A 23,176-nucleotide genomic window follows, 5' to 3' on the forward strand; every position below is an offset into this window, starting at 1 on the left:
CCACATCTAGTAACCACCTACTGTTGACATTGCTCCTGCAGCACCCACTGGTGTACAGGAAAGAGTTCACCCACAGGACACACGCCATAACCACCAGCATATCAGAAAGACATTGCAAATTATGAGCTCACTGTGCCTGTATCTAAGAATGCTGTTGAGTGTCATCAACAAGACAATGGAAGAACAGCAATATCAAGAAAACTTCACCATGCAAAAAGGAGCCCAAGATGTGAATATGCATTATTAGACAATGATGCTTACCATACCATCAGAAGCCGGCCGGAGTGGCCAAGCGGTTCTAGGCGCTACAGTCTGGAACCGCGCGACCGCTACGGTCGCAGGTTCGAATCCTGCCTCGGGTATGGATGTGTGTGTGTCATCCTTAGGTTAGTTAGGCTTAAGTAGTTCTAAGTTCTAGGGGTCTTATGACCTCAGCAGTTGAGTCCCATAGTGCATAGAGCCATTTGAACCATACCATCAGAGCAATAAAGCCACTACCTGTTACTTGTCTTTTGGCATTGCCTGTAAGTCAACTTTTGAGTGTCTCAGTCTCTCACACTCACTTCCATGTGCACATAGAACTTTTATTGTTGATTTTGGTACAAGCCTGAGTATGGCGAGTCTGCATCTGTATCTCAGTGGTTAATGTGTCTGGTGGCTATACTAAGGATCTGGGCTCAATTCCAAGTACTGTCACGGATTTTTCCTTGGTGGGGGAGAACTGGTACAGGGTGCACTCAGTCTTGTGAGGCCAATTGAGGAGCTACTTGAATGAGAAGTAACAGCTCCAAGGTCAAGGAAGCTGACAACAGCTGGGAGAGTGGTGTGCTGACCCCCACACTGCTCCATACCACATCCAGAGGATGACACGGCAGTCAGTTGGTCCCAACTGGTCCATCAGGGCCACAGTACAGAGCTTTGCTTTTTCTCTGCTTTTGCATATGGTGATGTTACTTAGCCATTATAGTGTTCATTATGGGTGGCCTTAAGCAAACATGACAAGTATTATGGTAATAAATGATGTAGTTTTATGAGTACATAAATTCTACAAGAGAGAGTCAGAAGCAGTATCAGTGGCCCAGTACAGCACTTACCCCAGTGCTGCCAGTTGCCATGGAGGGCAACAGCTGAAGCATGTGCAGTAGGACAGAGACGAAGTGCACACAGACAACACTGCAAAGTATTCTCCACCTCTCTCTATGCAGAATGCATCACAGAGCACCCTTCTTATGTGAACATCACTATAAAGGTTGCCTGTACTGAATGCTAAAATTATCCTCCTCTCTGCAGTCTTACTTTTCGATTTCTTGCTGAAAGTTTGATGTCCTCTACACCTGCATCTATCTGAGGCTCATCCATTTCCAACTGCAGGAAAAGGTAAAACTTATTTTTCCACATTTACCACAAAGCTGTAAGAAGAAGTCCTATGTCTACACCTTCTACTGCCTGTTATCACTTCCCACCTCTGTTTAACCTTCAGTCTCTTTAACACACCCAGATCTTTCCTACTCATACCTAGTTCAATCTGAAGGTCAACAGCTCTCCCCCCTGTTCCATTTTCTTCCTATCTCTTATCATAAAATTGTTAAAGAGCCTCATTTACTTCCCTAGCTCCCATGTCACTACAGTCACCCCACTGGAAAAAAAACTAAAGCATCCATTAGACCATACTCTGGAAATTATAATTCCACCGGAAGTGCAGCGGTTTCCAGTCATGGGAAATAATGATTTTAGAAGAATAAGTTAATTACATTAATGAGAAATAGTTGCACATGCTTACAAAAATTTGGTCTTTATGCAATTCCATGTAAACAGATACTTGTACAGATTTGCTGATTAAAAAAAAAAAAAAAAAAAAAAAAAAAAAAAAAAAAAAAAAAAAAAAAAATTACAATTCTGTTTACAGAGGCAAAAGAAACAAAAATAGAACCATAATGCAAGTTTACAATCTTATCACATTTTCTCAAATAATATGTAACTGGTAAAGGTATATCATATCTTTTGATAACATTAATTATACTGTCTGAGGCATGCACTGTTCTTTCAACAGAAATTATATCAGTTATTACCCATGTGAAAAAGGACCAACATAATAGTCTCCTACACAAAGCTTAATTCTCAGCCTCAAGCAACAAATCATGCTTTGTTTGAAAGAAAGTGGAAGGCTGTATCAGTTTTAAATATAGACTTTCAATAATCATGATTGAAATTGCTTGTCAAAAAGTGGACATGCTATTTTATATGATGACATCCACTTTTCTACCACAATTTTTTTTTCTTGCATTACTTCACACAGCCTGAATTATGCATCTACCCATGAAACATATGGTACCAAACTACTGGCAGAATCTTTATTCGACATAACTCATTCAGTCCACGGATTTTCTTCTGTTGAGTAACAGAAGCGTTAAGTTTTGTTGTTCCAACATAGATTTAATCATAATGTCTTATTTCAGATTTCTCTGTTAAATTACATCCAGTGTAAATGTCACTCACCTCTCATCTTTGGAGTTGTCTACTTGCTTCACTGCTTCTTTGAGTTCAACAAGGGCCAAGTATGCAAATGTAAACTTCCCAACAGTCTCTCGTGGATCAATACAAGGGAAGTACCAATCAACTTCTCCATCATCTTCAGCAATATAAAGGCCATAGTAAGCAACATTGTCCCTGTTAAGAGGAAAAGTATTAACTTCCTGCAAATAGTTTACATTAATCTCTATTTAAATTACTACCAATCTCCTTCATGTCATAATCTGCAATACAGGTTACATTACAGGTGCACCTATACATACATCTTTACTCCGCAAGCCACCTTATTGTATGCGGTGGAGTGCACTTTGTGTACCAACAGCACTTCCCCATTTAATGTTCCAGTTGCAAATGGTGTGCAGAAAGAACGACTATTGGTTAGCCTCTGTGTGAGCTCAACTCTCTCTAATTTTTACCTTCATGGTCCTTTCGTGAGACGTGTACGAGAAGGCAATACATCGGTTGATTCTACTAGGGATGGAAATTCTACAAACTTTAAAAATAAACTATGCTCTGATGCACAACACCCCCTTTTGTAATCTCTGCCACTAGAGTTGGATTACTATCGTCTGTGACACTTTTTAGTTTACTAGATGAACCTGAGGAGAGATGCATTGCTCTCCTATGGATTTCCTCTGTCATATCTAGTAATAAATTTTTAACTATCACTCCCACAAAAAATTAAGTTATTTAATTAATTTTTAGTTTGTTCATAGGTACATATATCCAGTCTTGGTAATCACTGAAATTCCTGTGTCACAGTACCATTCCAAGCCACATCAAGAGCCAAAGCAAAATAGTGCAGACCAGTGATGAAGTGCAGTATCATGCAATATTTTGTTTTCTACATCCTAAAGAGAACAATGCTCCAATAACCCATTCTGAGTTGGTGGAACTGTATGACAACAAAGCACAATCATATGACGCAATGGTTTGGTGGCATAAACACTTCTAGTGTGGTCAAACAAGTTCATTCGTTTGTTCATTCATTCATTCATTCATTCATTCATTCATTCATTCATTCATTCATTCATTCATTCATCGGCTGGAGGGTTCAGGGACTAAACAGCAGAGTCATCAGCCTCTCAGTCAAGAAGTAGTTAATCTGGTGCCAGTGATGACCATCAGAAATGTGATCAGATAATGTAAGTATGTTTGAGTGGCAAAATCAAGACACCGAAGGCAATAGTGATGCCCGAGCTGAGAAATAATTTAAGAAGTGAAAATGTGTGGACTGGGTCAGGAACAGCAGACAAGGGGCCTCCCACAGCTCATCTGCGTCAAGAGAAACCCCGACCATATCCAACCACCTCACCAACCTGGTTAAGAGCAATGACAGTTACAGAGTAAAGAATGCCTTCTGGTGGTAATGGACATCACTTGACCTATCAATAATAAAACAAAGTGAGAGAAATGGTCAAGGCAGCCAGTGAGTGGGAACAGGTGAGTGATCCCTGCAACTCTGTATGCAACAGGAGCCATCTTTCTCGCAACTATTCCAACCCCAATCCATTATAGTCAAGGCATTGAAGAAGGGAACACAACACACTATTCAACTAACTGCTACCCCTAAAATGGGAAACAGGCTGTGGCAGACGGCGATACAAGAGTAACAAGGAGATGACAAAGACAGCTGGCAAAAGAGGTAGGATCAAGGGACCAAAAAAACTGGGACTGTACAATAATGTCCAAGCAGTGGGTATCAAAGTAGAGTTCTGGATCAAGATGGACTGAGGTATGACAGAAATGCATGACTCGTGTTTTTGCAGGGGAAACCACAGGAAAGATTCCAATTGGAGGCCCTCTGGATGGCATCTCAGAGCTGGCCTTCAGTCAAGACTACAGAGTGAGAGCTTTATCAAATGCAAAAGTTGCCAACATGTAGTATGAGGGTAACCAGTAGCCCATCGAGGGCAATGAGGAAGAGTGTAACAACTCAGCATGGAGCACTGCAGGATTCCATTCTCTCGGATCCATGAGGAGCTGAGTGTAGTACCAACCCTAATCCAAAACAACCACTGTGATAAAAACTGATGAATAAAAATTGGTAGGCAGCCTCAAAACCCCAGTCATGACAAGTAAGCTAAATATGATGGTAACAAGTGGTGGTGTATGCCTTATGTAGGTCAAAACAGCTGTCTGCAGTTTCAATCCTAACCAGATGGTCAGTTGGGATTATCCCCAAGGGCATTCCCCCTATCTCCATACACAAGAAGTGCAGTCCCTGTCCATCTTTAACCTACATTTCATCTACACAAGGAATATAACATTAACCAAAATAGTGTCTAGGTATAATCTACATACTGCTGCAACACTGTTTCTGGCTATCGCTGTGCAACAAAATCAGCTCATGTGACACTAATCCTTGAAAAATACTTTGAAAAACCTTAATAAACACTATTCAAGACAGACTAATATAAAGGTACCGTGCAGTTCTTCATAGAAGTACATAAAAAAGGACTTAACACGGTGTATAAAGAAACACTGCTATGGCAGCTGGAGGTTACTCTTGCCTTGAATGCTTGAGCTCTAAGAGAAAATGTTGAAACACTATCTGCTCTGAAGCACCATGTGGCATTAAGATACAAAGTCAGACACCTAAGTCTATTTGAACATAGCATGCTAGCTGCACAACTAAAAAAATTGCTCACAAAAGGTTCTATAAAACAATTTGCAATGCAAAATTAACATTCTACATCTGTTAATGTAAGACATACTTCAGCTTGTTCACGCCATATTCTTGTGTCACTTTCCAGCATATCAGCCCAATAAGGTCTTGCACTTTTGCATTTGCCAGTACAACAACATGCATTGGATAATTCCTTTGCTCTTCTGGTAACATAGTTAAAAAGATACCATACGATCTTTTGGACATCCCAACCTGAGCCTGCAGAGAGAAAAATGAGACAGTTATTAATAGACACTCAGGACTTGGGACTGACAAAAAGGCAATAATTTAATTTCACACCGAAAACATTATGAAAAAACATCATCAAATTAGTCACATTGGCAAAACATTTTCAAACAATTACACTCACACAGACTACTCTAGAAGCCAGAAAGATAAATGTCTATAGACAAGTACATTAACCAGTATCAGTAATGTGTTTGTTCCAGGATGATTTTATAAAGATAAAAGATCTGTCAGCTTAATACAAGGAAAGCATCATTAGGTGAGAGGGGTCATTGTTCTTGTGACAGTTGCACCAGAACAGAAGGAAACATTCGTTAAGTGCAGGTACCTTTTGAAATCAGGTTCTGGATATTTACTGCACCATATTAGTTTCTCACATTTCAACTCTTGTCACGCATTGCACTGCAATTCAGCATAAAAGGCCTGTAAAATAATGTACTCCTGCAATGAATAAAAAGCATGTATTCTGGATGTACAGTTGACACATCCACTCTGTAGTCTATTTCAATATTTTTTAATGTATGTATATTTGCTGGTGCCAGTTGTAATTTTTATTTAATCTTTGTTATGCATGAGAGATTTCCAGTAATTATTCCCACTATCAAGTGTTTTTCTTACAGTATCATCTCATCTTATGTGTCATATGTATCAGGTGCTGCACCATTGTGGTAGATTTACCTTAGTGTAAACGTACAAAAATTTTATCGTTACTGGTGTATCTTGTTCAATACATGCTAGCAAATGTGAAAATTTTGCGTCTACTTATGCACAGTGCAAGTTAAGGCACAAGTGACATAAGCTTCAGGTTGGAAAGCCATAACTGTAAGATTTCTAGACAAGACTTATCATAATTAACAGCGGCCATTTGGAGTGCAAAGTTCAGAGGGGCACACTGAGCACTCAAGTGCAAGACTTTTATACAGTGCTTATCAAAATTACTAGCAAAAACTGGCACGGCTGAAAATGTATGAGGGAAAATAGGGGAGGATGCCACGTGGTAGTCATTTCTGTGCAAAACTGTTCAACTGGCCCTGCCTATACAGAACTTGCACAAGCTATTCCTCATTTACAGAGTATACTTAAAACATCTGTAACTAGAATCACTTTCAAATTTGCCAGTATTATAGTTTTAAGATGTCAGTTTCCATTTCTTTCTTAAAAGAAGTGATGAAACAATAGTATTTAACAAACCAACTCCCAACTGCCTCCTGGTCTCTACCTTCGTTAGTCATTGTCCTTACCCATCTAGCCCCTTCACTGTTCCTATTCCAGCACTACACAGCCCTCTATTCCACCAATGCACCCAGTCTTTTTACTTCTCTCCCTTTCTGCTAGCCCCTCACCCCCCCACTCCCTTTCACCCCCCCCCTCTCTCTCTCTCTCTCTCTCTCTCTCCCCCCCCCCCTTCCTCCTCTGCTCCTTGTCTAACCTCCCAACTGCATCTAGCTGCCCCACTCTCCAACTCATCCCTGCACAATCCCAGCAGCACTTTACCGCCCCCACCCCACCCCTACCCTGCTATACATCGCTCTCCTCACCCCAGCCTCCTCCTTATACCCACACAGTTGCCTCTCCCATAATGCCCTGCAGCTCGCAGTCTGGCTCCAGCTGCCAGAGACTGGTCGTGTGTGTGTGTGTGTGTGTGTGTGTGTGTGTGTGTGTGTGTGTGTGTGTGTGTGTGTCTAATATTGACAAAGGCCTTGTTGGCTGAAAGCTAATAGTATGAGTCTTTTCATTATATTGTTACAACTATATAATGAAAATACACACTACTAACAAGTCTTTTAAATTTATCTGTCTAATTGTTTACACAAAAAATGCTAATTTCAACAAAACTAGATGCTATGTTTTTCAAAGTCTCGGGCCCAAATGGTATTCTATGAATCCTACACACTCCTCCCTCAACTGTCACCCTTCTAGTGCCATATTTCAATAACACAATGTTTACCCACAGCTGACCTGAATTTTCAAGCCTTCTCAACAAGAAGGCAGACTGTATGGTAAGGATACATAACAACTCATCCACCAGCAGTCAACCTAGCAGACAGGTAAAATCTCTAACTTGGTCCAGAACATTCAAAAACTTACAGCAGCTCACAAATACTAAAGGAAATACTGACTGTGATAATGTTGTTTCTATCGATGTGACATCCACAAGTGTTTAAATATCATTCATGATTGATAACACCCACTAAAATCGTAATAAATTTTTATTTTCCATAAAAGGAAAGCACAACCAGGTGCATAGAATGTCCATAAGAGTCAACAACACAGATTAATACAGCGATTCTCTGGTACATGGCTTGTAAGAAGAAAATCCATCTCATATAATCCTCAGCCAGATGGAAAACCTTTTGAAGAACAGGGCAATGATCCAGGATTAAGGGTGTGACTAATAAGCTTCAGCATAAAGCGAGGTGACCAGACTTTAACACAGAGTACTGCATACATGCCCATCTGGTACTATACCACCCACACACCAGTGATAAATGTGCCAATAATGTGGCTCACCTTCAAACCCTTGCATTCAATACCATTTAAGTTTCATAACAGTTTCAAGAGCCCTTCCATGGTATTGCAGGTTTCACCAACAGCAATTTACACTGAGGTGACAAAAAAAAGAAGTCATGGGATACTTCTTGTATCATGTTGGACTTCCTTTTGCCTGACACAGTGCACCAACTTGATGTGGCATGGATTCAAAAAGTCGTTAGAAGTACCCTGCAGAATATTGAGCCATGCTCCTTCTATACCCATCCACAGTTACAAAAGTGTCGCTGGTGCAGGATTTTGTGCACAAATTGACCTTTCAATTCAATGGGATTCACGTTGGGCAATCTGGGTGGCCAAATCATTTGCTCGAATTGTCCAGAATGTTCTTCAAACCAATTGCAAACAATTGTGACCTGGTGATGTGACACATTGTCATTCATAAAAATTTCATTGTTGTTTGGGGACATGAAATCCACCAATGGTTCCAAATCATCTCCAAGTATCCAGACTTAACCATTTCCTGTCAATGATTAGTTCAGTTGGACCACAGGACCCAACCATTCCATATCAACACAGCCCACATCATTATGGAGCCACAGTGACTTGTTGACAATCTGGTTCCATGGCTTCATGGGGTCTGTGCTACACTCTAATCCTACTGTCAGCTCTTACCAACAGAAATTGGGACTTATCTGATCAGGCAATGGTTTTCTATTTGCCTAGTTTCCAACCAATATGGTAATCAGGCCACGAGAGGTCGTGCAGGTGATGTCATGCTGTAAGCAAAAGCACTTGTGTAGGTCCTCAGTTGCCAAGCCCATTAATGCCAAATTTCGCTGCAATGTCTGAACAGACACGTTTGTCATATGTCCCATATTGATTCCTGCAATTATTTCATGCAATGTTTTTGTTGGTATTGACAACTCTACGCAAATGCCACTGCTTTTGGTCATAAGTGAAGGGCGTCAGCCACTGCGTTGTCTGTGGTGAGAATAATGCCTTAAATTTGGTATGTTCAGCACACTCTTGAAACTGTGGATCTCTGAATGTTGAATTCCCTAATGATTTCAAAAATGGGATGTCCCATGAATTTGGCTCCAATTACTATTCCGTGTTTAAAGTCTGTTAATTCCCATCAAGTGGTCATAATTCGTCGGAAACCTTTTCACATGATACTACGATCATCTGTGTATGTGAATATCACTATTGAATGACTTTTTGTCACCTGAGTGTATTTTCTATACTGACACATTGGACTGTCTGATTCTCCTTCACGAGTTATTGCCAACTTTTTATCACTAATTTTGTTGCTCACATTTCTTTTTCCATTAAATGCAATTTAGTTTTCAGTTTTTAAAACTATGCCTTAGCAACAGAATCTCGAACCTGTTGCTTTGGGAGGTTTGTAGTCTGTCAGGTTTTCTGCAACTTTCTGCTTTTCAAACAAACATTTTCTTTTGTGAGGGACAATAATTTCATCCAGCATCGTCTTCTTTTCATAAACAGGAAACACATCAATCTGTCCTGATTATCTCTCAGAGAATAATCTGAATTCCACATAATTTTGATAGTGGTAGTGATTATTTACATTAAGGGAATATTGAATTAACTGACTAGCTAATTAATGAGTAATGCATGCACTGTGAGACTGTGTCACTGTTTAATTTTAACTCTTTTAATGTTATTTTCTGGTGATTCTGTTGAACAGTATAACAATTCTAAATAAAGTATTTTTAACTAGGCATAGATTGGAAGAACTTACTGTTCCATCATATTTGGCATAGTCTTGGAAAGGATTTGGTGGCAGATTGGGATACTTCTCCAATTGATCAGCTAACAGAGATTGGACTTTGCCACTAGGAATGGTATTCCTCCTTCGAAAATCCTTTCTTTCAAAAAGGGCTGCTCTCTCTTCACCTGCAGAAGGAATAAATTCAACCAAAATTAAGATGATTTGTTCAAACACACAGTGTATTACAACTAAGGAACTTAAATCCTTGCAGAACAAGCAGTTTCAAATTTAACATTCTACTTGGTTTTGTACTAATGTTCCATAGTTATGTCTAATGTGACAGTACAAAAGCTTTGTCAAATCAAAAATCCTAACCCAATTTTACACTTATACCTGTATCCTCTTTTTCAGCACTTAAAAATCTTTGCTGCTACAGTAAACTTTCACAGGCTCACCAATTTTTCCTTCAGTAACAGGATACATAGTACACAAAAGGGCAAGAAATAATTCTGCCATTTAACTACAGTAAAACCCCCTTCTTACACTTTTCGGTGACAGACTACCAGTAGTGTAAAACACAGGAAAGTGTAAAATACAGGAAAGAAAAGGAAACACAGAAGGTGAAAATGAATAAATTACTTTTCTATAATTCTCTTTACATTGTTCAAAATATGACATTCAAACAATTAAAATTTTGCCTATTTAAAAAATCTGAAATAATGAATTGTTTTTGTTTGATTCTAAAAACAATTAGCTCTACTTGTCTCTCCACAGTATACAAAGCATCAAACAAATTTATCACCTTCTGATACACTGGTGTCGGAAGGTGCGGAAGTTGAATGCATGCCAGAGGGTATGGACCTGGATACCCACTAGGAGTCTGTGTGCTCTAGCGCGCGCCTGTGCCACGAACCTTGTTGTGCGAGTGTGCCACTCTCCGTACCATGTGAAGTCCACAGCCAATCGTGTTTCCCACGATCATGTATTTAAGCGGCCGTGTGGCACTACCCCGGCAGTCTGGTATTCGCCGTAGTTCGCATGTGCATCTCGGCTGTACTGTGTTCCAGTTCTGTGCATTGAGATACATACTGTCATCATTTGGAGTGTTCCTGCAGTGTTGTTGTTGTCTTGCCATGTTAATCACCTCAGTTCTTGCTTGCTTTCTTGCTTGCCTTGTGTTGTGTCCTGGTCAGTCTTAGTGTCTGTCGTCCCCTACTACTTCATCTGTCTTGTCTGTTCATTGTTAGTGATACCTCCAGCTGCTCCCCTGCCTGGTGGCTTTGCGTCTCCATTCTCTCCTGTGCACTGCTCGCTGGTTGCTCACAGCTATAACACTGGCAATGAGGTAAGAGGGTGGGTAGCATGGAGGCTAAATTGGTCTGTCTCCTGGAGCAGTTCATGCAGCAGCAGCAGCAGCAGCAGCGCCAGTTAGAAGGCTTACAGCAATCCTTGCAGTTGCTGCTGGACAAAGTCACAGCACGAGATGCCCTTGATTCGCAATATTGTCGTTCAACAGGCACCTGGTCCAGAGGCCGCACGGCTGCGCTGAAACTCAATATCCCCTTGCTGGAAGACAGTCTGTGCATAGCCCACTCCTTTGAAATCACACAAGCGGCAAACAAACGCCTCATGGCGAAGCCACAGGTGGCAGCAGTCGAGTCCTCTCTGCGGATGCCCCCCCCCCCCCCTCATGCCGTCAGCGTGGTACAGCCCACAGAGAGCAACATCGGCGAAACTACTCCTCATCCGACGTCTCTATGGCTTCAGAGCCGCCGGTCGCCCCTTGTCGGTAGTCGCATGGGTCACTTTTGTCTTGCCCGCAGTGTTTTTCTGCCCACTTTCATGCAGACTGTCCGCATTGCTGGAAGACGTACACGCTCTGTCAGAAAGACTGCCATCTCTGATCTGTCTGTCGCAGCCGCTTAACTCTCTCTTGCCCCTCACCCATGGGGCGTCAGGATACCGTGCATATGCTGCAATCAGTCATCCCCCTGGACACCTTACTAATGCAGAAGTTATTCCTCACACTCCATATTTTTAACATGGATGTATGTTTCCAGGTCAATACGGGGGCCACCATCTCCTTGATCAATCTGGCAACGGATACATGCCTGGGTTCCCCAGAGCTTTCTTCCACATCTCGGCAATTGGTTGCATACGGTGACAGTTCTGTCACCTTCTGTGGACAGTTCTCAGTCTCTGCCATCTATAAACATGTTCCCCGACTCCTGACCCTACTGGTGGTTGACCATCCCTCGGCTCCAAACATTTTTGGACTCTATGCTTTCACACTGTTTGGCTTGTTGATTTCTGATGAAGTTAAGGTCATTCCCACTGCCGTCCCATTTTAGGACCTCAACGATCTGTGGTCGGCATAAACCTCTCTGTTTCAGCCTGAGTTACGGTGTACTTCGGACTTCCAGGCACACATTTCCCTCCTGCCAAGTGCTCAGCTGCAGTTCTTCCAGGCTCGACCCATTCCGGTGGCCTTATGTCCAGCAGTGAAGCAAGAGTTAGATCGCCTGCAGGCTGCTGGCATCATCGAGCTCATGAAAGTTAGTGCTTGGACGACCTCATTAGTAGTGTTCAGGAAACCCAATGGGTTCCTTCACCTATGTGGGGATTTCGGTTTTGTGATCAATGCAGTCCCTGGTTGAAATTTATCCCATTCACCAGTAGCAAGGCCTTCTGGCCAAACCTGTGCGTGGCGAGTACTTCTCCAAGATCGACCTGATGGAGTCTAACCACCAATTACCCTTAGGTGAGGAATCCCAGAACATCGTTGTCATCAACATGCCTTTCAGACTGTATAAATACAAGCACTTTCCACTTGGTATTTCCTCAGTGCCGGCCATTTGCCAGAGGTACCTGGAGCAGCTCACACAGTCCATCCCGGCTCTTGTCTATCTCTATGACATCTTGGTCACCGGCCGTACACCCCACAAGCATTTGCAAAACCTTGGTACCTTATTTCACACCCTGCAGGCCGCAGGCTTAAGCTGTCGGCTGGAAAATTGTAGTTTATTTCAACAGGAAGTTGAATACCTGGGGCACTGGCTCAGTAAAGATGGCATTTGTCCATCAGATCGCAACGTTGCGGCCATCAAGTCTCTTCCCTGCCTCAAGGATTTATCTGACCTCCAGGTTGTTCTGGGCAAGGTTAACTACTACTAAAAGTTTCTACCCCAGGCTACTGATGTCGCACAGCTCCTCAATCGCTTGTGGCACAAAGGCGTGCCTTTCAACTGGACTCCTGCCTGTGATCAAGCTTTTTACCACTTGAAAACTATGCTCAAGTCCGCCCCCTTGCCTGACTCCCTTCTCTCCAGATTGTCCCTCGTTGTGGCGGCTGATGCTTTGACCTATGGTATTGGGACAGTCCTGGATGGCCCAAAACAGCACATTGTGCATGCATCCAAGATGCTATCCCCAGCACAGAGGAACTATTCTCAGATTGAGAAAGAGTCTCTTGCAGTTGTGTTTGCCATTCACAAGTTTCACATCTACCTGGCTGGGACAAAGTTCACTCTCCTCACTGATCACAAGCCTTTGATTACCATGTCCCCCCCCCCCCCTCCCACACACACCTCCCAGAGCAAACTCCTCAATGTCTTCAGCAGTGGGTGTTGTTCTTAAGCAATTATACTTATGTTATCCGATGGAAGCCCACCTTTCAACACTCCAACACTGATGCCTTGTCAAGTTTTCCCTTGGGCCTTGATCCCAAGTTTGACCAGTAGGAAGTCCACTCCTTTCACAATGATATGGCCCGCCAAGATACACTGGATGGATTTCCCATCACGGTTGCACAGGTCACGCCAGGACTCCCATCCTGGGGCAGGTTCTCCACTATGTGACCCTATGTGTTCTGTTGGCCGCAGAGGGTGCACCCATCAGTTGATCATCCTACCAGATTTGCACCACTGTGTTCTATGCTTGCTACACCATGGACACTGGGGGATTTCCCATATGAAGGCATTGGCACGCCAGCACGTTTATTGGCCAGGCATCGATGGCAACATTGAATGCTTAGTCTGTGGGTGCACCATATGTGCACGTCACCAGGCCAGCCATTCGCAATCATTTGCACCCTAGCCCACACTTTGCCAGCCTCGGGACCACATCCATCTAGATTTTGCGGGCCCATTCTTGGGATTGATGTGGTTGCTCATTGTGGATGCATACTCCAGATACCTGTATGTGGTGCGCATGGCATTCACCATGGCTGATGCTACACTCACGGCCTTGGTTCAGGTTCTCACCATCGAAGGACTGCCTCATACCTTGGCCCCCAACTCACAGCAGCCTCCTTCCAAGCATTCTGTGAGACCAATGGTATCAAATACATCCACTCCCCTCCATTCCATCTGTCCTCCAATGGCACAGCAAAACAACTGGTCAGGACGTTTAAACAACAGCTGAAAATAGCAGTTCAATCCTCTGCCGCCATGTCGGCCCTCACCTTATTCCTGAGCACTTATCATACCATGCCGATTGATGGTCATAGTCCAGCCGAACTCTTCCATCGGCGGCAACCAAAGACCCTGCTCCACCTGCTGATGCCATCACCTTCCGAGCCCCGCTTCCAACCCTCTCACCGCTACACCCTCGGCATGGCCATGTGGGCCCGCTCGTATGGCGGCAAGGCTGCTTCAACTCCCGTCACAGTAGTTGTGACCCACAGGCAGGTTGTGACATCAGTACAGGCACAGAAGGGGCTCGAGTGCCCCCACCATAGCCAACTGTGGCCTCGTACCCCTTCGTGGCACCTCACTTCCCCCAATCCCCTGCCGCCTCCTGGTGTGCACGAGGCCCTCGAGTTGGCCCCACTGTCGACAGCCGCCAGCTCCCTGCACGTACACTGGCACTCCTTTCTGTATCCACAAGGATCCGAGGCAGCGCGCGACGCCCTGCCCTCTGGTGCCGTTTTGATGGATTCCATGGACTGCCCTCCCAACCCACCAATGGTAGTTGATGACACAGGGTCTCCCTCCATTCCTTCCTTCCTTCCGCCCACCACGGCACCATCTGGGGCATTACCACCCCCTATGTACAGGTTTTAGGTGGGGGGAGGAGGGGTGGGGGTGGGGGGGATTTGGTGTTGGCCCCAGGGGAAGTTGAATGCGCACCATACGGTATGGACCTGGATACCCACTAGGGGGTCTCTGTGCTCCAGAGCACGCTTGCGTCACAAGCCTCGCCATGCCAGTGCACCACACTCCATACCATGTGAAGTCCACGGGCAATTGCGTTTCCGCATTCATGTATCTAGGCAGTCACACGGTTCCTATCCCAGCAGTCTGTTATGCGCCATAGTTCACATGTGCATCTCGGCTGTACTGCATTCCAGTTCCATGTGTTGAGATACATACTGTTATTGTTTGGAGTGTTCCTGCATTGTTGCTTTATCATCGTGTTTATCGCCTCAGTTCTGGCTTGCTTGCCTCATGTTGTGTACTGGTTGACTGTAGTGTCTGTCATGCCCTCCTTGTTCAACTATCCTGTCTGTTCGTTGTTAGTGATACCTCCAGCGGCTCCCCCGCTTGGTGGCTTCATGTCTCCTTTCTCTGCCATGCACCGCTGGCTGTCACTTGCGGCTACAACAGGTACAATACCAGTGTACTGCCTCAAATGTTAATAGCTTCCATACCTTCTCTGCTGCTTGACACAACTGGTTCTCTGCCATCACCTCAATCATCCTCTTCACCAATCACCTCTCTCTCCGATTCTTCAAAATGTTTGGTAATGATGTTATCTACTGTTAGCATCCCTGAAGTGATGACTTAAGCATCAACACTGACATACTCTTGAAATGAAGACGATAGACATATCACAGAAAAATTTGTATGCTCAGACAAATCATCTTAGACAAATCTTCTTCCAGTGTTTCCTGTGTGTTTCCTGTGACCTTAAATCCTGATTTCATGAAACAGTCACAAACAATTAAAGGAGTCCACATCCATTCATGCGTTGGCTTTATAATGCATAGCATCCAATCCAAAAGTGATATGGTCATAGATTTTAGATCCTTGCCATTATTGTGCATAAATACAGCCTTCTGGACAAGCTTCCTTATATATTTCCATGTAAATGAATGGATGATTCCCACATTTAACAGTTGAAGCTCCCTTGTGCAATTAGGAGGCAGGAACACTAACTTAATATTTCTGAGCTGCAGACTCTCAGGATGTGCTGTACATCTGCCAAGTAGCACCATTATTCCCCCCCTCCCCCCCTTTTTTTTTGCGCCCCCATTTTAGTATCCAGTGCATGCCTGGATCTGCATGGAATGAGTGCAAAGATGGAACTGGTCATCCATGCAGTGCTGTTGGGAACAGAATTAGTTGGCAAAGTTACCACATTTTTTAATCACCTTGGCTTTTTAAATTTACCAATTACGAAAGAAGATAATTTTTCAGACCCATCATCACTAACCCTAAGTAAAACAGTTATCATCGGATTACTCAGTTTCCCACCATGGATTTTTTCACCTTTAAAATATAAGGTCTTACCTGGTAATATTTTATATAACAGATCAGTTTTGTCAACATTAAAAATATCTTTTAAATCATAATATTTTCAGTTCTTTTTCCATTGGTCCACAGTTCCACTTCCAATACTTACACTTTCATCATACAGTTGGTTGTAAACAATGTTATGATGAGTTTTAAATTGACTGATTCAAACATTCAATGCTGTGAAATTGGTGATACCCATTTTACAGCAAACTGATGTGCCTTTTCTCTCACTAAGTTGCCACCAAGTGGATGGTTGGTTTGTGGGGGTCGAAGGGACCAGACTACAAAGGCCATCGGACCCTCCACCAAGTGGAATTCCTGATGCTCTAGTGATAACAAACCACTCAGCAACAAGTTTATCCAAATAATCATATGCTGATGGCTGAATGTATTTATGCTTTTTTTGCTACAGAACCAGACTGTCTCGCATTGGCATCAATGTTAAGCTGATTTCTCACAATCACATTCAGGGTGGAAACGGAAAGTCCTAGGTCCTTTGCTAATTAAACCCATGATCCAACATTAAAATCTATGCATTGTAGAATCATCATTTTTTTCTTCCACAGAAATACATTTCCTATCTTTTATTATCATTTACTTATAGGCACTGATTCAAGTTACTACAGAACATTACTATTACACTGGTGTTTGTTTGCTTATTATTACTAGTACAGTACTATTTTTTTTTTTCGGGATCATTGTTAGTATTATAGCTCCCTTATTCAGTCAAAGAAGCAGTCACTATATGGAAAAGTTAGACTTTACTGACTACTGTTAGTAAAGTTTAATCTTATGGCGAATTTTGTTTCAGAATTCTTAAGTAAATAAGCAGTAATCATGTTTATTTTTAGCAATAAGAAGACTCCTTGCCTATTTCTTTTCGTGACATGTTGGCACAATCAGAACATCTCCTGTTGACTGTCTTCTGTTTTTAATCACAGCAACTTAAAATGATCTGACGGTAATGACTAGTACCAACCTTCCTTCCGCTCAGCTTTAATTTAATTTCACAGTCATTTATACAAATAAACAGCGCTTTTGAAGACAGTTGTCTCTATAATGGGCTTTCACGAAACATTGTTACTTTTGCATGAAGTACACTAATCCGCACTAGGCGTGCAGTCTTAGGTTGGTATGACTGCATGTCACCCGTAAATATTCCTCCACAAGATGCTCCGTAACACAATGACAATTTTTGCCCAGGACATCCCTGAGCTGAGTGACTTCCTTGTTGGCAACAAGCTGTAAGATTTCATGCTTATTGTTCTCTGTTTACAAAGACTGCCAACAATAGCATTTTAACCAACACTGTCTTACAAGTTTTATTTACCATGACTGTATAATGATTATCAATAATAAGTCTCAAATGAGAACATGAATATCTTTTTAATGTGGCTTCATGAAAGTCTTTTGTTTCTGTGTTTTATTTACACCACTGGACATCGGAATGAAGATTGATTCAGTTTTCATTCCAAATACCCAAAAATGAGATGATTCTTGTGGGTGTGGACCAAGTTATACTGAAAGTATAACATAAAAAACATAAAATATTTGAATATAATACTCACTATCCTGATAATTTATCAGGAGTTTGTCAAAATATGTCAATACATTACAGTAAACTGCACCTGCAAATTTTTACGGAATTAATACACTCTCAGAATGAAACAGTTATGCACTTTAAATAAATTTACCATCCACAAAATACCTAATCTTGACTATTCTGACCAAATGCTGCCACAACTGAGATCTAACTGACATTTTTACTTAAACTGATCTAACAGTCTCTGTTAAGATATTCACCTACAGAGTAGAAGGAGCTGCCAATCAAATAGTCTTTCAAACTTTGTTTAAACTGTGCTTTATCTGACACCAAGTTTGTAAAATTTCATTAAGGACTAAATATACTGAGAAGCAATGGTTAGAATAACAAGTTCCTTGGACGGGTTTCTACATGATGTTCTTGAATTTATACCACAATGAGTCTTATTACATGCTTTTACACACTAAAAACTTTTGCTCAGTTTGACAAGTTGCCCCAGAATATGATCCCATATAACATAATAGAATGAAAGTAAGGAGAAGGAAATGCATGTTTGTGTGTGTTAACACTTAGTCACTGCCTTCATGACAATCACAAACACAGTTGAGGCTAAGTACTGACACACGAAAATGTGCAAGTGGGTTTTCCTCGTTTTCCTCTTCATTCTGATCATGTCCAATGGTGTAAATAATGTCCTTCATGAATGCATGTTAAAAAAATATTTACATTCTACTCTGAGACTAATTATTGACAATCATTATAAATTATGCTAAATAAAACTTTTAACACAATATTGGTAAAAACACTAAAGCTGGCAGTCTTCATTAACAGAGAACAATAGGCACAAAATCTATAGCTTGTTGCTGACAAGGTCACTCTGCTCAGGGATGTCCTAGGTGAGAAATAGGGTGGAAATTGCCATTATGTTATGGAGTATCTTGTGCATGAATTTTTACATGTGACATCAGGTCATTCCAAACAAAGACTGCATGCCTACTATGGATTAGTGTATTTCAGGTGGAAGTAACACTGATTCATGAAAGTCTATCATAGACACTGCTGTCTTCAAAAGTGGTATTTATTTGTATAAATGACCGTGAAATTAAAGTCATTGTAATACAAAACAATGAGCATAAGGGTGGTTGCTACTAAAGTCAGTGTCATCGGATCATGATTATCATTAAGGCAGTGACTCAACACATTTTTCCACCCTTCCAAACACTGCAAGCCTATAATAGTGTGGCCACAACCCAACACACCTACAATTAAAATCTTGCTTACTGCACTAACACTATGTTACATCATCAATAACTTCGTGTATAGTCTGTGTTTTCTGCTTTCTTCCAAGGCTGACTTTGAACAGGAATATGATACAACTGTTTTTGAGCACCACTGCTGGTAGTTGCTGATTCAACATGAAGCTACCAAAACTTCTGATAAGTGCTACAGTCTCATGAGTGCATTGGGTACCTCTAAAGCACCACGATTTGTGATTTTTATCTTTCAGCTTGAAATTTATTCAGGTATTAAGCAGTTAAGGGTCATGATAATATCAAAAAACTTAAAATGCAGGATATGTTATAACATGGAATTGTATTGGGAGAATAGGACTTCTTCTGGGACCGACAAAAATGAATATAAAAAGTAGGAAAACATAAAATGCGTGAACTTAAAAATGGGGTTTTACTGTATCACATGATGTTCCTTCCACACAGTTACAGCATGTAACCGTAACACTACAGCACCATCTGCTAAAAATATCAGGTCACTGATATTATTCATTATCAGAATAATTTCCCTAGTGTATATCTGAGATGATTTATAACAGCTCAATGAGACTTTTTTGTCTTAACTGAGTGAGGTGGCCCAGTGGTAGGATTCTTAACTCTTATTTGGGGTGGGGGTGGGGGGGGGGGGGGTGGGGGGAATGGTTCAAATCCCTGTTCGGTCATGGACACTTAGGTTTTCCACAATTTCTGCAAATCTCTTAGGTGTGTGTGCTGGGGCTTATGGGTGCTCAACATCGAGGTCATCAGCACCCCAAATCTCTTAGGGCAAATGCCAGGATGTTCCTTTTAAGAGCATAGTCAATTTCTTTCCCTATACTCCCACAATCCAAGCTTGTGCTCCATCTCTAATGATCTTGTTGCCAGCAGGATGTTATACCCCAATGTTCTTTCCTCCCTTCCTTCCTTTAGAATATTCCATTTACTACTGCTGCTGTAAACATAGTAACTTGTAAAAATGGCTGATAGTGGGAGACTCGGTTGACAGTATCTAATTGTGAATGGTTTAAAGTGTGTAAGACATACTGCTGCCAAACCTTCAACATTTATAACTAATAATGTTGTTTAATCCAATACTACAAGGAGTTTCTGCTCTGACTATAATGTTTATTTGTACACCCTGAACACTAACCACTCAAAACATCAAGTTGAAAATATGTCATAACAGCAATGGAAGTAAACACATAAAGGAAGGGGGGAGAGAACAGAGGAAGATAGAGAATGGGAGAAGAGAGCGTGAGTGTAAAATGAATGGGAGGGGAGGGGGGTGGCATGTGGACAGTGGTGAGGATATATGTGAGACACTGCCTTGTAGAGAGACACTCGGAGAATTGCACAATGTAAGGATTTGTTGTAAGGACAATTCCAATCTATGTAATACAGGAAAGCTGGCACTTCTTTTTTTTTCTGCTTCTAGTCATAGTTTGGTGATCATTCATTTGGATAGATAGGTGGTTAGTGGTCACCACTATATGAAAGGCAGTGCAGACATTGCAGCAGAGGTGACATACAACATGACCACTTTCACAGACGGTCCTACCTCTGATTAGATAGAATATGCCTGTGACGGGACTAGAAGTGAAATAAGATTTGCTGTGTGGGTGCACAGAACACATCCATCAACTGGGTCTTCCACAAAGCTATGACACATCTGGCAAAGGGTTGGGAATAGTTGTGGTATAAGGGTGGATTACGCAATATTTTGAAATTTAGGTAGGTGACCAAATTCCATTTGGCAAAAGGCGGGAAGAACTGTGAGTAGGATGTTCCTTGTTTTAGGGCATCATGATAGGTAGTTGAAGCTTTGGCAAAGGATGTGGTTAAGTTGATCAAGTTGGGGTTGATATTGGGCAATGAGGGGACTGCTTCTTAGCAGCACATCAACCACATAAATGGTTATCACCAATTTATGGCTAAAAGCAGAGACCCCAGTGGCAGGAAACACTGGTGAGCACAATATATGCCACTTCAATAGCTGTTTCACAAGTTGTGCTATTCCCATATTTTTTATATTATGAATTAAGGGAAAATACCTTGTCTTACAGTTGAGTAAACTCAACAATACTCAGTACAGTAACTCCAATTAACAATACAATGTAAATGTACTTGTACTAAGCAGGGCATTAGCACTAGTGCGAAGTAACCATCACAATGGCCGAAGAACTGAAACACAATTACTACTCCCAATAAATGTTTTAACAGTGACTATTCACATGATTTTACTAAGAAAATAAATACTAACAATATATTATTTTAGTAGATACTACACTACGATTTGTAACGGAGTGACAACAGAAAGTTACCAAGTTTATCTTGCTCACTTACAAGGGAATGGTCAGACTTGTCATGTCGAAACCTGTGTTGCTTTTTTTACCACTGTGAGTTAACATTGTAAGAAGTCTGTATGCAGAATTTTAGCTGCTGACATGAACTGGAAGTCTGTAAACAATTTGATGAAGTAAGACATTATTGGCGCATGGTTTCCGTGCTTATAACTGCCTCTTGTACAACCCTGACCTCTCTCACTTCATTATACCAACGCCATCTAGGGACAAGGTGGCATTAGCTACGCGCCGCTCTCTTGCCACAGCTGTGAGAGAGCTGATTCCCCCAGTGAAAGGGATCGTATGATAATTAAACATTCGTTGACAAATATGGCTGATATGTTATCTACAACATTCTTTCCAAATAGCTATGAAATAGACACAAATAAATATACGGTTTAGAACACGTCCAAATTTTATTTCTTGTAATTACCTCAAAAATGCGAAATATTGATACAATGTTCAAAACATAGGTTTTTTGTGCACCAAGAACATACAAGCAAAGATGACATATTACAGCCCTGCGAATCACAGACGTTGTTAGATGTCCGTAGACAAAACTGGGCTGGCGTTAGGAATGAATCAGGCCTAGTATCAGTATATTTCGAGGAGTGCCACACATATTTAATCAAATTCTGAAACCGTGGGGAGGAAAATTAATAATGTACTACTGATTGCAGCTTGAGAATATTGTCACGGTGATACACAGGAAACTGCAGTGTTCTGCACACAATAATTTTCTCTGTTAGTTTTCTGTAAAATACCTTCCACTGACGGAAAAATTCTCTGTCCAAAGGTTGAATTACGTTCGTCGTGCTGGGTGGAATCTGAAGTATCTCTACTTCTTTGTCAGGGTGGGCTCAAAATATAGCTTTTAATGAATCAGACCTTTTATGACCTGACCACGAATCTAGAAGGAGAAGAGATTTGTTCCCGCAGAATGGAAGAAAAGCATGGTGCATGAAAAGTGTAACATTTTCATTTCCCATTTTTCCAGACTTCGATGCGTCTACCACAAGATTGTTTGCGTAGAATATTGTTCTTTTGACACGTGGTCCAAAACGTCCAGTTGGTTCTTGAAGACACACATATAGGCTAGTTTAGGCTGCAATGAACCATCCAGATTAATTATGGGCATTATAGTGTATGAATGGGTGAGTGCATTCATGGACTGCGCAATCGCCTCAATATGTTTTTCCCCTTTGAATGTCAGTGTTCTTTTTGCACGCATTTCTTTTTGAAAACCTGACTGATCTGCATTGTACACATACGATTCACTAAAACTAGAAATCTTATTTTTTGCATTCGTAAGAAAAGCTTCTATCATTTCAATTTGTGTCACTTCATTTTCCGACCTGTTTCTCGATACAAATTTTATTATTTTTATTGCCACAATTTTATGTGATCTTTTGAAGCGACTAATCCAACTTTGAGAAGCTGTAAATTCTTTAGCGCCTATCGTGTTGGTAATCTCTAACGCCCAATCACGCAAAGTTGTATCACTGACATTAAATGAGTGTTGTCTGGCATCAGTAAATAGCTCAAAAAGTCGTGCATTTATCTCCGTCGCAATTTCCAGTCGACTCTTACGTCGTCCACCGACTTCCTTTTTCCATCTATATAATTCACGTTCAGAACGGACAAACCGATACTTATTTTGAACAGTACTTACACATAGGCGTTTCTTACCACTTTCGTTCAACCAATACGTCACCGCTTTTTCTTTGTCTGATAAGGTAATTGTAGTTGGTGGTGTTACTTTCGGATGGTACGTGGCACTATCACTCGAAGGGTCTTCACGAGTGCAACTTTCGTCGGTGTCTTCGCCGTCTGTAGA

At 41.6% G+C, this 23,176-nt stretch overlaps 1 protein-coding gene across 1 annotated transcript in view; it reads right to left on the bottom strand.

The window, feature by feature from the left end:
* LOC126185225 (target of rapamycin complex 2 subunit MAPKAP1) overlaps positions 1-23,176 on the bottom strand; it is a 139,423-nt gene that overhangs the window by 53,098 nt on the left and 63,149 nt on the right. The window contains exons 4-6 of the mRNA XM_049928105.1: positions 9,699-9,853; positions 5,247-5,416; positions 2,497-2,667 (exon numbers count right to left, since the gene is read on the bottom strand). Coding sequence (XP_049784062.1) covers positions 2,497-2,667; positions 5,247-5,416; positions 9,699-9,853 — 496 coding nt within the window. The remainder of the gene's footprint in view (positions 1-2,496; positions 2,668-5,246; positions 5,417-9,698; positions 9,854-23,176) is intronic.

Source organism: Schistocerca cancellata, chromosome 4 (genome assembly GCF_023864275.1).
Source record: "Schistocerca cancellata isolate TAMUIC-IGC-003103 chromosome 4, iqSchCanc2.1, whole genome shotgun sequence".
Taxonomy (NCBI): domain Eukaryota; kingdom Metazoa; phylum Arthropoda; class Insecta; order Orthoptera; family Acrididae; genus Schistocerca; species Schistocerca cancellata.